Raw genomic sequence first — 14,553 nt, forward strand, 5'->3', positions numbered from 1 at the left:
GATCCTGTGTCCCTGTGTGTGGTGGGGGGGCCCCGCCCGCTGAGAACACGGGCACAAGCCATCAGCCCCGACATCGTGCCCCAGCCCCCTCACCTGTATTCAGTGCTCCCCTTCGTGGGGAGGTTGGTGTGACCTGATTCTGATGTGGGACTGTCACAGGAGATGACGCAGGCCTTCCCCCCACCTCTTTGAAGACCCCCCCCCAGCTGCTTTCCTCCGTGTGTACGTGCACAGAACGGACGCCAGGCTGAAACTCGCTGCAGCGATGTGCTGATACCTGTTTACTGCTTTTGAACGGCACGGGACTGCTCTGCCCCGTGTTGTCAGGCAGGACACAGTGACAGCCAGGGCAGAGGCGGCAGCAAACCCAGCTCTCCTGGCTTGGCTGATCTTCTTCCAGCAACAATCCCCAGCCAGAGAGATGAAATGGTGTCCTCGTGTGTGCTGGGGGGACCCTGCCCGCTGAGAACACGGGCACAGTGCACAGAACGGACGCCAGGCTGAAACTCGCTGCAGCGATGTGCTGATACCTGTTTACTGCTTTTGAACGGCACGGGACTGCTCTGCCCCGTGTTGTCAGGCAGGACACAGTGACAGCCAGGGCAGAGGCGGCAGCAAACCCAGCTCTCCTGGCTTGGCTGATCTTCCTCCAGCAGCAATCCCCGGCCAGAGAGATGAAGCTGTGTCCCCGTGTGTGCTGGGGGGACCCTGCCCGCTGAGAACACGGGCACAAGCCATCAGCCCCGACATCGTGCCCCAGCCCCCTCACCTGTATTCAGTGCTCCCCTTCGTGGGGAGGTTGGTGTGACCTGATTCTGACGTGTCACTGTCACAGGAGGTGACACAGGCCTCCCCCCCACCTCTTCGAAGACCCCCCCAGCTGCTTTCCTCCGTGTGTACGTGCACAGAACGGACGCCAGGCTGAAACTCGCTGCAGCGATGTGCTGATACCTGTTTACTGCTTTTGAACAGCACTGGAATGCTTTGCCCCGTGTTTTCAGGCAGGACACAGCGACAGCCAGGCTCTCCATGGGGCTGTAGCTGCCCCACAGTGACCCTTTGCTGACAAAGGCCCTACTAATGAAGTAGTATCAGCTGAGACCCCGGAGGCAGCTCTGCAAGGGGCTGTTTCGACCCAAAACGACAACGTTCCCAACCACAGGGTTTGTGCTCTGAACGCCTCTTACAGCTCTGACTCACCTAATTACTGCTCCTATCGTAATCACCATCGCCCCATTGGGTGGTGGATCTTTTGAAGGTGCCCTTTAATGTTTCATCAGCACCAGCCTCTGCAATAACGAGTGAGTAACAGATCAGGTATAATGTATGCAAGAACTCGTTTTTTTGCTAAAGGAGAGGTGTTTTCTGGACTGGGGACCACTGGCCCCCCTCCCGGGGTGGGCAGCAGCCCCCCCAGCACTGCCTGCTGCGTGAAGGGCCCGTGATAGCACCGTCGGTGCAAGGAGGGGGACACGTTCCAGGGATACTCCCCGTGGCCACACGTGGTGGGGCGGGGGCAGATGCCGTGCAGAGGAGTGAGGAGAGGCAGGGACCTACTCCCTCACTTCAAAACAGGTATTTTAATGACCTTCGCTTTTGGCATGTGGGGAATGATCGTATCCAGGCGGTTTTCACAGAATTTCACTGAGCTCTAAAAAAGCACCGCTTTATTTTATGAGATGTGGCCATAAATTTAAATAGGGAGAAAGAAAGAGTACTCTTCCACTAAGTAATGCTAAAAACACCAGGGGTTCACAGCAGTTGTACAAACTGCTGTGGGACAAACCAAAATCCCCTGGCTGAGTGTCCCCCTGCCAGGAGCAGGATGGGGCGCGGGGTTTTGACACAAGTATTTCTAATTACCAAAGGGCATTTAGAGCAAATGAAACTTTTCACTGGAAATAGGTGGTATTGACAACACTTTCAGTGTGGGTGGAACTGGTACCAGGCATGAATGGCCGAGTTAGTGGAGAAAAAAAGGTCCCGAAGCACCGTGTGCCCTCGTTACAGAGCAAACACTGGGAATCGTTAGCTGGGAATGACTTTTTGTTTAAAACTCTCACTCAATACACTATTAAACTAATAAACAACATCGAGCCCTCATGTTCCAACTAATCTGAATCAAGTTTTCTCAGATTGTTCAGTTCTCAAACACCTAGCTTTTTATGGAAAAAAAAAGCCCATCATTTAAATTTCAGTGGAGAGGAAGCAGTTCCACACTCAGTGTCAGGCAGTGACCCTCGGTGCAGGAGGAGCTGTGCACACCCTGAGAACACCCAGTGCTCTCCCTCCAACAGTCCTACCACAGGGACCGGGTTTCTCCTTTACTATGGGGAAATAATGTTCTATGGGGTTATCTGCTGTTAATAAAATTGCTTGATGATTCTATAATGGAAGATAATTTATAACATGTAATTATGAGAGTGAGTCACGTTCCCCAGATAGATCTTCCATAGCTCTTCTCTGTGCACCAACAGAAGACTCAACTGAATTTTCCTGAGAAGAGGTGACTGCGGCAGGAAGGGTGGGCAAGGGTTCCCCACCAGTGGGGCACAGAGAAGGGCTGGTAATGCCCCGCTCACACCCCCAAAATGTGCAGTTTCTCCCAAACACACCAGGCTGTTATGGCAGAGCTACGACGGAGGTGCCAGGGGAGCTGACAGGAGCTGGCGTGTGCTCAGCCCCATCCCCGTGTCCCCATGCCATCACCTCAGTCCTCCACGGGGACCATTCCAGCCTCACCCCGCGCTGCTGCCACCCCCACGGAGGGAAAGGGCTCTGTCCTGTCCCAGAGCCCACGTTGAGTCCGTGTTACTGTCTGTGTTACTGCAGAGCACAGGGTAATTCTGCCATTTACACTCACATTCCTGCCCGCACCGGGTGAGTCTCAGGTTTAAATAGTCCACCCCCACACACACACCTTGTGGGCAGGAGCCAGTAACAGTTTCATTACAGGAAAAGGGAAGAGGCCCCATTGCAAACAACTATGGTGTCATCTGCCTCCAGGGCATCTTCCTCCTCCTCCTCCTCCACCCCCTCCTCTCTGTGACCTGAAGCCTGTCAATCACACACAGGCAGGTTTGCCTGAGCACCATCAAATGCTCAGCTCTGAGGGTACTTTCTGACTGTACACACTGACTGCACACTCTGACTGCACACTCTGAGGGTACACTCTGACACTACCCTCTGACACGACGCTCCCTGCACTAGTGATGCCCAGTGCAAAAAAAAAGAAAAAAAAACCCTGTTTCAAAAAAAGTCCCATGTTTTCACTATCACCTTGCAGTTTTAAGGAGCTAATCCTCACTCCTGAAGTATATTGCCTGCAGGAATTATAAGGAAAAAATAGCAATAAATCATCCTTTCATGTATTAAACGTGAAGCTGTGAAGTATGTTGCACACGACCATCCTCACTGATACTCAAACCATTCAAACATGTTCTTTTTGTGAACAGGAGACACGAAGCTTAGTCCACCTCAAAGGACTGACTCACACAAAAGACGTAATAAACACCTTTCCATAAAAAAAACCCAACCCCCAAACCGTACCCTTCTGCAGAATTAAACAGAACAACACAGAGATGTATCCATGTCCTTAAAACACGGGTGTGGGCAACTGGAAGCCAACAGCTAAAGGGAATGTAACCCAGTGGTTCCAGGAGCTGTCAGTACAGAAGAGAATTTCGTGCACTTGGAGAGCAAAGGATTTCTCACTGGAACAAGCCAAAATTATGACTCAGCCTCCACTGAGTTTTGGAGTGAACCGTTTCAATTTCTGGAAGCCTGAGAGGGCCTTGTGTCCTGGGAGGTTTCAGGGATGAAGGGCAGCAGGAGCAGAAACCTCAGGTGTGTCCTGCAGCGTGGGAGGGTGTGCTGGGAGGGGTGTTTATAAAAAGATGTTTCCACAAACACTTGCTATGAGCCATAACAAACAAACCTCTAAATGAGCAACAATCAACAGGAGGCAGGAATAACACGGGAAGGGGTGTCACAGGACCAGCCCACGCACCCCGACAGCACCAGCCCCCGATTCCGCAGCCCCCTGTGTCTGGGAAAGGGGGGCAGGAACGAAATGTGGGGTGTTTGAGGCTCAGGTTGCTGTAGGAGCTCAGGAGACCGATACTCAGCCAAACTGCTGTGTATTTGAAAAAGACACAATCTTAGAAGAAGATGCAAAATAGCAAATATCCCCTACGTTCACTCATGCTGTGCCCATGGATAGAAAACAAAACTGAAGGGAAGACGCTGTTTTGATGTACAGCTTATTGACTTAATCCCCAAATCAGGAACTTCACCTTTCTCCTCTGAGTAACTCCCTTATGAGGAGAGACTGAGAGAGCTGGGACTCTTTAGTCTGGAGAAGAGAAGGCTGAGGGGAGACCTTATCAATGCCTACAAGTATCTCAAGGGAGGGTTGAAGGAGGAGGGAGCCAGACTCTTTGCAGTGGTTCCCAGTGAGAGGACGAGGGGCAACAGGCACAAGTTGGAACAGAAGAGGTTCCACTCAAATATGAGGAGAAACTTCTTCACGGTGAGGGTGACAGAGCCCTGGAACAGGCTGCCCAGGGAGGGTGTGGAGTCCCCTTCCTTGGAGATTTTCAAAACCCGCCTGGATGCTCCTGAGTAACATGCTCTGACAAGCTCTGGGCAATCCTGCTTCAGCAGGGGAGTGGGACTAGATGATCTCTATGGTCCCTTCCAACTCTAGAAATTCAGTGAAATTCAGTGAAATTCAGAGTAAGTAGGTTTGTATTTGCACTGCCGATGGCAAACACCCTGACTGACGTTCTGAAACCCCCCCAGGAGGGAGAGCTTTGCCCCCGTATTCACAGACACATCAAGAGAGACTCCCCCAGAGCCAGGATCTCGCCACCATCCCCGTACCCACATCTGGTCTGAGTGCACGAAGAGCTATTCCCTGCAACAACCTGTCACACCTCCTGTCCTTACAGTCTTACACACAGCTATTTTCCAGCTGTTGTCATACAATTGTTCATAATTGAATCGTTACTTATAAAACATAATTGGAGATGTATATTTGCCAATGTTCGCTACGTTTTTATGAGAAATTACGAGGATGTGAGAGCGGTTCCGTGTGCCTGCAAAATACATCCTGCGAGAGGATTTCAAAAGACATGAAGCAATAAAGGACTAAAAATAAGGCGCACACAGCGTAAGATGACCATAAACCAGAACCTATTAAAATATCCCTGAAGCATAAAAAAATCAGCTGGGACTCCTTGACAAATACCCGAAAGGGGAAAGAGCGTGAGGAATGACAACATTAGGATAGAGACGGTACCATTCCTCACTGTCCCATATCAGGAGAGTTTATTGTTGTGCTGAGATGTGAACAGGAGGAGGTGAGTGGGCTGAGTTTAATGCAGATGACTGTTAAGTCAGTGGACTAGATCGCTCCATCTACCTAATTCAGAGCCACCCAACAGAAATTACATGTTTTGTATGAATAAACAAACGGTCGCGAACACTCTGAGTATGGGCTGAGCTTCCTGACACCGTCAAACATCTCCCCTTGGCAAATTATCCCTGGCGTAAAACCTACGGCTCGCACGTGCCCATGGAGAGAAGGTGCTCCCTTGGCGGTGACACCCACTGTCTCAGGTATAAATGCAGCACGGGCAGGGTGGAAGTTGGAGCTATGATTCCACAACAACTGTAGGACCAGCTTTGAGTTTTAACCCGAATCGATCGCTGCCGCCACGATGAGCTGCGGCTCCAAACAGACCTCCAAGAGCTGCCTGCGAGGGAGCAGCGGTGGCAGTGGAGGGGGCAGTCAGCACTCCTCTGTCTCCTCAAGAAGAATCGCTTCCAGCACAAGCGGTGGTGGCAGCATGGCTGGGGGCAGTTGTGGTGGAGGAAGCTCCAGGAGCTGCCATGGTGGAGGAGCCAGCGGTGGTGGCTACGGAAGGATGAGGCGCAGCAGTTACGGAGGGGGAATGAGCGGGGGGTGTTACGGAGGGGGAATGAGCAGTGGGGGCTACGGAGGGGGAATGGGCTGTGGCAGCACCAGCACAGGCTTTGGCTCAGGTGGGAGCGGGTTTGGTGGTGGTTATAGAGGAAGCTTTGGAGGAGCTGGTGGTGGTTTCAGCGGTGGCAGCTTTGGCAGCGGCGGCTTTTACGGAGGGAATGTGGGAATTCTCTCCAACGACGAGAAGCTGACCATGCAGAGCCTCAACGAGCGCCTGGCTTCTTACATGAACACGGTCAGAAATCTGGAGAGGGAAAACGCTCAGCTTGAACAATTAATCAGGGAGTGGTACCAGAAGCAAGGGCCTACTGGTACAAAGGACTACAGCCACTATTACGGCAAAATTGAAGAACTTCAAAATCAGGTAGGAAATTCTTTATTAGAGAAGTTTAAGCATTGACAGACTTTTCTGTCCCTTGTGAAAACCTGATAGATTCACAGGGAAATTGTCCTCAGCGTATCATCTTCTCTTCTAGCTTGTGACTGCGGCTGTGGAAACCAACAGGGTACTCCTGGACCTGGACAACACAAGGATGACTGCAGAAGACTTCAGGATAAAGTAAATATCTATTCCTCTTTTCCAGGCACTCACTTCCTTTCTCCTACTCTCCTCAACTTAGTTTCATAAATTCATACTAGGGCTCCTCCTGGTTTCATGGCAGCACAACTGAAATAATATGTAAGACTTAAAAATTCTTCATTATTTATATAATGATCTTCGATGGGAGCAATCCCAATGGCTGTGGAGTCAAAGCTTAAAATAAGCTTTAATTTTAAGGAAAGAAAAATTGTGATTTTCTCTTGCTGAAAGACGAAACAGATAGATGAAACCTGCACAAAGACTACAGTAAGAAGAGACAAGGGAAAAGGCCACAAAATACATTTTAATATTAAGTTTTAATATTAAACTTTAAATAGTGGCTGCTGATTTGATAATTCTGCTGGCTGAGAGATGCTTCGTGCTGCTAAGTAGAGACACACAAGCAGACACAGAGATACTGGAATGCATGAATGTTTTCAGAAATGAAGTCAGTAGGAGAAGGGCTGAGAGCCCAGCCCGGGGCTGACCGTTCTGCTCTGTCCTGGCGCAGGTACGAGACGGAGCGTGGCCTCCGGCAGAACGTGGAGGCCGACATTAACAGCCTGAGACCCCTGTTGGATAATCTGACCCTGAACAGGTCTGACCTGGAAATGCAATTTGAGTCTCTAAAGGAGGAGATGATTGACCTCAAGAAGAACCATGAGGAGGTAAGAGCCAGCTCCTTGAAAAGCAATCTGCAGAGGAACACAAGAATGTTTATGGTATGGGAAATGTGGGCGGGTTTCACAGGTACCATCCTCTGCACTAAATAGTCTTCTTGGCTCTCCCCATGTGGGGCAGCTCAGCCAAGACCCGGGACAGGCACCGCTGGGCACCATCCATCCCAGTACACAAGGACTGGGGAGCCAAGGCCAAACAATGGCAACAAGAAAAAACCCCAACACACATATATATATGTTATGGAAAGGATCCAGGATGGTTTATGGTGTCAGAGCAAGTAAACGGACTTCAAAAATCTTTCACCAAGTAATTGTGTCATTTTTGTTTATTTGCCTTGTCCCTGGGTTTCCTCTGCAGCAAATGAAATCCCTGCAAACCCAGTCCAACAGTGATGTGAATGTGGAGGTGAACGCTGCTCCAGGAGAGGATCTGCTGAAAAAGCTGAATGATATGAGACAAGAATATGAAAATATTATTAAGAAAAACCGTGAAGAGGTTGAGAGGTGGTATGAAAGCAAGGTAAATGGTTACAGTTTGAACCTTCACATCACAAAAGCAAAACAATACCAACTTTGCTAAGAACGTCCTGTAGATGAATTGCATTTTGAACAACAACAAAACTTCCATTGCTTGTAGGCTATAATGATTGAATCCCTTTGATTAAAATAAAGGAGATCACAAGTGGGCTGGAGACCCACTGGCAGACCCACAGAAGCACATTTAAACACCCCCAAACTACAAGTGGCCCTGCCTCAACTCGTGTTGCCAGATGCTTCCATGATAAACTACCCTGATGAGAGTGTCTGTGAGTTTTCTGACATTGTACGTGAATTTTTCAGATGGAGGAAGTGAGTCAACAAGTCCACTCGAGTGGCCAGGAAGTGGAATCCAGCAACAAACAGATCTCTGTGCTGAGACGGGACTATCAGAGCCTGGAAATTGAGCTGCAGTCGCAGATCAGCATGGTAGGTAACCCCTGCTGCTGACAGGCAAAGGATGCAGGAATTGCTGGGACAGGAGATCACCTAGAGCTCGCACTCTCTTTCATGGAGATGCTTGGCACATGTGACACCATCTCATATTTTTCTCGTTTGGGACATAGGAACCCGCCACATTCCCATAAACACTGTATTATGTCTTTCCTTCTCAGTTACAGTCTTTGCAATCCAACTTGGAAGACACCAAACGTCGCTATAACATGCAGCTGCAGCAGATCCAGAGCATGATCGGCCCCTTGGAGGAGGAGCTGGCCAGTATCCGCTGTGAGATGGAGAGTCAGAACCAGGAGTACAAGATGCTCCTGGGCATCAAGACCCGCCTGGAGCAGGAGATCGCTCAGTACCGGGCTCTGCTGCAGGAGGGACACCATATTAGGTACGTACGTTCAGATTAATTAACATGCCGTCTGTGTCAGCAGATGAAAGTAGGAACATTTGTATTAGGAACTAGTGCAATTGATTTATCATCAACATATTTACTACTATCACAAGAATTCTTACGGAATCTAAATCTTAGCTGGCAGTCTACAAAGCTGTATTATTCTATACTTATCATGAAAACATTCAGAAATGTCACATTCTGAATCGCACAAGGGAGTCAGGAAGTGGTGTGGACACAGCCCGTAGGACACCAGACACTGCCCGTGTTCCTACACATCTCACACCCCCCCCTTTCCTCCTTACAGCACCTCTCAGGGAGGAGCTGGTGGAGGATCCTCAGGAGGAGGAGGTCATGGAGGAAGTACCTGGTCTTCTGGAAGAGGAAGCAGTGGAGGAGGAAGCTGCTGGTCCTCAGGTGGAGGAAGCGGTGGAGGAAAAATTGGAGGATCCTACGGGAGAAGTTCCTCCTCCGGAAGCGGAGGAGGAGGCAGCGGAGGAGGATCAGGAGGTGGATCCTGTGGTAAAACTTCAGGTGGAGGAGGTGGCAGTGGTGGAGGAGGAGGGGGCAAATCCTGCCTCTCCCGCTCTTCATCTTCCCAGTCCCACTCTGGCACCTCTTATGAAAGCCAAGGTAACAACTGGAGTAAAGAGAGTACCTCCTGCCCTTAACCTTTTTCTCTGAACAGCAGGAAAGGACATGACAACTTCCTGCATTATTTGGAAATCTGCAGATATTTCTGTTATTTTTTTCCCAATTGTGTTTTAAGCCACTCTGACATTTGTTCTTAGTAAGTAACACACCAACGTGGTGGTACTTGCACAAGTGACATGAATGGATGGGATGTTACAAGGACTTGTATCAGAGGATGTGTAGAAGGAGGAAATGAAGGGGGAAATGGAAAAATAATGCCCAATCCAAAGCAAACAGGGAACCAGGGAAGTCAGAAGTTTCAGAATGAAGCCAAATGTTAGAAATGTAACTGGTATTAAGAGGGCAAAATGGCTAAAGAAGGTAAAATAGTTGGAATATTATGATGTTTAAAATATAAAGGGTATTAGCTGCAAAATCCTGAAGCAGCAGAAGACGGGGAGTGACCCAAAGGCCTTTTCCATGTCTGATCTCACGGTTGTGGTTCCAGGAGATGCTGGAAACATGAGGCTTTGCCTGGAAGGGAATAAAACACTGGAGAGAGGAGCCACAATGGAGGAGGTGTCCGAAGCCATAAAGACAATAAGACGGGGTAAGGTCTCGGGTCCTGACAGAGCCTCAGATAAATGCCTGAAAATGGTGAAAATTAACAGGAAGTTATAATTTTTAGAAAGATTCTCTTCCACCTCTGATTGTTTACGAAAATAAGGAAAACAATCCTGCTTTGAAGCGTCCACTTATTCCTTCATATCAAGGAAGTAACAGGGATATTAATCGTACTGAAAAGCATAGTCTGTCTCACAACAGGCTGCTTCCCATCGCCGGCTGAGCTGGGATGGAGGTTTTGGCCACAGACCAAAAGCCCTGAAGCCATTGATGCAGGAAGTAAGAGCACTGTCCAGAGACTCTCTTGCTGCTGAGAACAAAGGCAGTGAATTCAAAAGGCTTTTGTGTAACGAGTAAGATTTTTCGGTGAGATTTGGTGTAGATGAGATCTAGTTTTCAAAAATAACAGGCTTTGCAAACTCCTCTGTGAAAACTGGCTGTTTTGATCAAACATCCTGAGTTGCAACTGTCCTATGTATCCTAGTGCTTGGTAGGCAAGATTAAAACACATTATGGACCATCCTACTTGAACTTTTACAAATTGATTTCAATACCCCTGCACACATAAATACAGATTCTGAGTTCATCTGTATTTTCCAGAGTGCTGGGAAAAAGTCTAGTCCACTGAGAACTGCACAGGCTGGAGTTATGAAATAACAAAAAGATGGAAAATGCTGAATGAGATAACACTTCTCCTAACACTTCTTCACAGAAATTCTTGCTTCCCTTCTTCTTTCAACAGGAAGTCTTAAAAGGTCCGAGGAGTGATGGGCAAACCCAGCATCTCCCACTGTGGTACCTTCCCCGTGGGCCTTCGGACCAAGCACGGCTGCACCGAGCGTGTCCCGTCACGTCTCTGCCAGGAGCAAGAGCAAACACCCCCTCAGTTACTCACCGCTGGTCACTCAGGGGACCACCAGATCTCTCCGGGTGTCCTACCTGCTTCTTCCACCTGAATTTCTGTGCCTAATCACTGTTACCCGAGTTAATCTCTACCGTGATTGGTGTTCTTGTGAAAAAAAAAACAAAAAACAAAAAACAACCCTCAAACAAAATAAATGCTAATAAATCTTTGCTTCTCTCTGATGCAACCAGAAAGCCACGTCTGGGAGAAATTTCCTTTAGTGGACGTTTTTGTTTGAGTCAGTTACAGATACCAAGCCCTACCTCTTGGGGAAAGAGGAGGGGGTTTAAGGAACTGATTATTCCCTATAAAGCTTCTTAAAAACCCTCTTCAAACAAAATAAATGCTAATAAATCTTTGCTTCTCTCTGATGCAACCAGAAAGCCACGTCTGGGAGAAATTTCCTTTAGTGGACGTTTTTGTTTGAGTCGGTTACAGATACCAAGCCCTACCTATCAGGGAGGGGGGGGGGTTAAGGAACTGACTATTCCCTATAAAGCTTCTTAAAAACCCTCTTCTTAAGTAGCCACTAAAACACATTATGAAACTCTTTTATCATGGAATGGAAAGTTGGAAATTTTTGGCTCCCGGTGCCAAAACAGCCCTGAGTGCAGAGCTCCCATCACGTACCATTAATTACCCAAAACGAACACGTTTTGAGTGGTACCTGCTTGGGTACAGACCGGGTACCAACTGGATAAAAGCTCAGTAGCAGGATAGCCCTGCTTTGTGGCAGCAGTTATTTGGGACAATACATTCCCAAAGCTGCTGGGAGCCAAACTGCACACACAGGGTCTGACAGATGGAACTCTTTACTGGTGGAAGCCCTGACTCCAGGGCACGTCTCAGGTCTAACTACAGACAGGAATACACTTTGCAAAGCAGACTGACAAATTGTTCATATTCAGGATGTGATTTTACAAAGCTCAGAGGAAGGTTGAGAGAAAAAAAAAAAAAAAAAAAAAAAAAAATATCCCAGAGAAAAGATTCTCCAAGGAATTTTAGGGACTGCCTGGAGATCATACAGCAGAGGGACCGCTCACAGCAGCAAGGGAGGAAAAGATTCTTCAAGGAATTTTAGGGGCTGCCTGGAGATCACATAGCAGAGGGACCGCTCACAGCAGCAAGGGAGCAAATGCCCTAAAAGACAGAGATGGAACTTCTCCTCTTTGATTGAATTATGGCTGTTTCCCTCTTTATGGCCTGGGCGGGTGTTAATGGGCTGGAGGGTTCCTCTATTGAATCCCTCACGGTGCTTTTAGCTTCTGTTGGGGCTAAAGAAAGCGAGGGCTCTGCATAAGCACGACTTCTAGGCAACCCTGCTTCAGCAGGGGAGTTGGACTAGATGATCTCTATGGTCCCTTCCAACTCTAAAAAATTCAGTGAAATTCAGTGAAATTCTACAGACTGAACTGCTGGGCTGAGCTGTTTGGGGAGTTTCACTGGAGGATAAATCAGCAGGTTTCTCCCACGACACCTGTTCTCTAATACCTTCTTTATCCCTTGCACTTCCCCACTCATCCACCAACGCAGAGGGCACCAGAGCAGAGTATCGCTGCCGTGAGTTTCTCTCTCTCTGTTTTACCATCACGAATCTTGTTTTTTCACTCCGAGGAAGGCATCACCCACTGGAGGAGGTTGGGAAACAGACCGAGTGGGAGACCGTGGGAACAGGACTCCTGAGCTCCCGAGTTCCCGGCGGATCTGGGCCGGTGACTCACCGCATCGCTCCGCAGGCTCCCGGCCAACGCGATCAGGGTTTGAAAAGAAAAAAAAAATCTAGGAAGAATTCTTTTTTTCTGACCAGTGTCTCTATGGGGGCCCCATAAACTGGCTGACCTTCATGAAGGATTATTTTACACATGAGCATGGCCTGATGTCTCTGGCCTGACAGGCAAAGGCAGCGTTGATGGAGGAGCTGTCTGTGGTGGAGCTTTCTGCTCTGCACCATCCCAGCAGCTCTGGGCCCCTGGATCCTGCCTTTCTTTCCCAAAGCACAACTCCCTTTTAGCACTTTTACTGCCAGTTCTCTAATTATCTACCATCAAACTCTGCAGAAGCCCCACTGAAACATGCCCTCATGAGAGCAAAGCAGAACGAAACCCGCAGAGTTTGAGGTGCAGGAAGGGGAGCCCCCACGGCCACGGGGCAGCTCCATGGGGAGAAACCAGCCCCACGGCACGAACACTGGGGTGAGGATGCAGCACAGGTCTGCAGCTGCTTCACGTGCTTACGTTGCTGTGTTAGAATCACACCCAGAAATAAGTAAAAATTTCTGAGCAATTGCAATAAATAATATTAATTTTACTACCTTTACTACTCTTTCTTCTTCCGTACCTAAAACCTGTCCCTTTCTCCCCAAGGTGTTCTTCCAACGTTCCTTGCACGACATGAGTCTGCAGCTAGAATGTAAATAAGCTCCGTGATACAGTTTATTTGCTACACGTTACAGCAGGTGACAAAATAAATACAAATCACCAATAAACTTAAAAAAATACCTGCGTAACCATGGCATCAGTGCTCATTACAGACAAAAAGATGGCTCAATGTAGAGGGTTTCTCACCATACCCTGGAAGAAAGAGTCAGTTTAAGTATTCTTTCCTTTTTCCATCTTGTATATATCAAATCTGGTCATTTGCTCCCTGAGAGAGCAGGCTTGTAATAACAACACCGATGCAAAAAAACTTCTGTGGAGGAACAGAGCTTGAAAACCCAAACTGCTGCAAAGCAGGAGTAAGAAATACAGATATAGTCGTGTCAGGTCCCACAGCTCAGGGTGTGCTTAAATAGGACTCCAGTGATATTAAGAGCGGCGAGAAGAACCTCACGCTTTTTTTTTTGCAGCATTTTGTCAGGCATTAATCAGCATAATAAGCTTTAATTTTATGAGCACAAACTTTTGCAATTCGGATACTTATCTGCTGTTCCAATTAGTGCTCTAGAAGAAATTGTGCTACGTGTTGGAACAAGACCTTAGGAACCACCTTGGGCAAAAATAAACGTGCACACACGCTCCTGAGTGTTTGGCTTCGCTGCTCCCAGAGCAGTTCATTGGTCCAGCTGAAGGCATAGGTGTAATTTCAAAATTGCCTATGCATATATTCTGCTGATCTCTCTTTTGTTTAGCATTAATTGTCTGCCCTATTAATTGTCAAACGCTACACAGCTGTATTCATGGGCTCCAGAACTAGCACAGCGCAGTGTGTCATTGCACCACGCGGTTGGGAGGGAAGGAAGGAACTGGCAAATCCCTCTGGAGCCCACTCATCCCAACCCCAACGTCCCAGTGGGGCTTCTTCACCGCTCTGAGGGGGTCACACAGGCTGCTCGGCCAGTCATTGGCTTCAGGTGCTGGGTTTTTGTGATAATAATTCACTCTGTGGACAGTCAAGCAGGGCCCAGATCCTCTTAGTGTTTTCCTGAGGCAGGGCATCAGAATGGCATTAAATTAAGGGGAAATGCTTTCATTTTTCAGCGCAAAGACACAGAAGTGACAATACTTTTTCTCCAGGTCTGTTTCAGATGCAGCAGCTCCAGCCTGGTCCAAAATTCTCCCAAGTCTGTCCTCATCCCCACTCCAGGCCATCACTTTGATACCCGTCACCGGGGCCAGATTAAAGGGAAAGCAGTAACAGGGAGAAGGAAAGAATTCAGCTGTGTTTGAAGCATGGTGTGTGCTGGGCTGACACAGAGCAGCCCCTGGTGTCAGACACTCCAAGACTCTGCAGATGGCTGGGAGATAAATGTCCCCATTCTGGTCCCAC

At 48.3% G+C, this 14,553-nt stretch overlaps 1 protein-coding gene across 1 annotated transcript; it reads left to right on the forward strand.

Annotated features, from left to right (window-relative positions):
* The first annotated feature begins 5,723 nt into the window (after positions 1-5,723).
* On the forward strand, positions 5,724-10,877 carry LOC106898039 (keratin, type I cytoskeletal 9-like). The gene is made up of 9 exons (XM_014959095.1): positions 5,724-6,353; positions 6,466-6,548; positions 7,081-7,237; positions 7,608-7,769; positions 8,090-8,215; positions 8,401-8,624; positions 8,935-9,260; positions 9,769-9,870; positions 10,627-10,877. Exons 1-9 carry the CDS (start codon positions 5,724-5,726, stop codon positions 10,650-10,652), a joined length of 1,836 nt encoding a protein of 611 aa, XP_014814581.1. The 3' UTR covers positions 10,653-10,877.
* Positions 10,878-14,553: the final 3,676 nt, after the last annotated feature.

This window comes from Calidris pugnax, unplaced genomic scaffold, assembly GCF_001431845.1.
Source record: "Calidris pugnax isolate Ruff unplaced genomic scaffold, ASM143184v1 scaffold341, whole genome shotgun sequence".
NCBI classification, from domain to species: Eukaryota; Metazoa; Chordata; class Aves; order Charadriiformes; family Scolopacidae; genus Calidris; species Calidris pugnax.

Coding starts and splice junctions, on each gene's coding strand:
- LOC106898039 (XM_014959095.1), top strand. CDS start 5,724: ATGAGCTGCGGCTCCAAACAGACCTCCAAGAGCTGCCTGCGAGGGAGC. Junction 7,770..8,089: donor AGAGGTGGTATGAAAGCAAG/GTAAATGGTTAC, acceptor TGAATTTTTCAG/ATGGAGGAAGTGAGTCAACA. Junction 9,871..10,626: donor CATAAAGACAATAAGACGGG/GTAAGGTCTCGG, acceptor TTCTTTCAACAG/GAAGTCTTAAAAGGTCCGAG.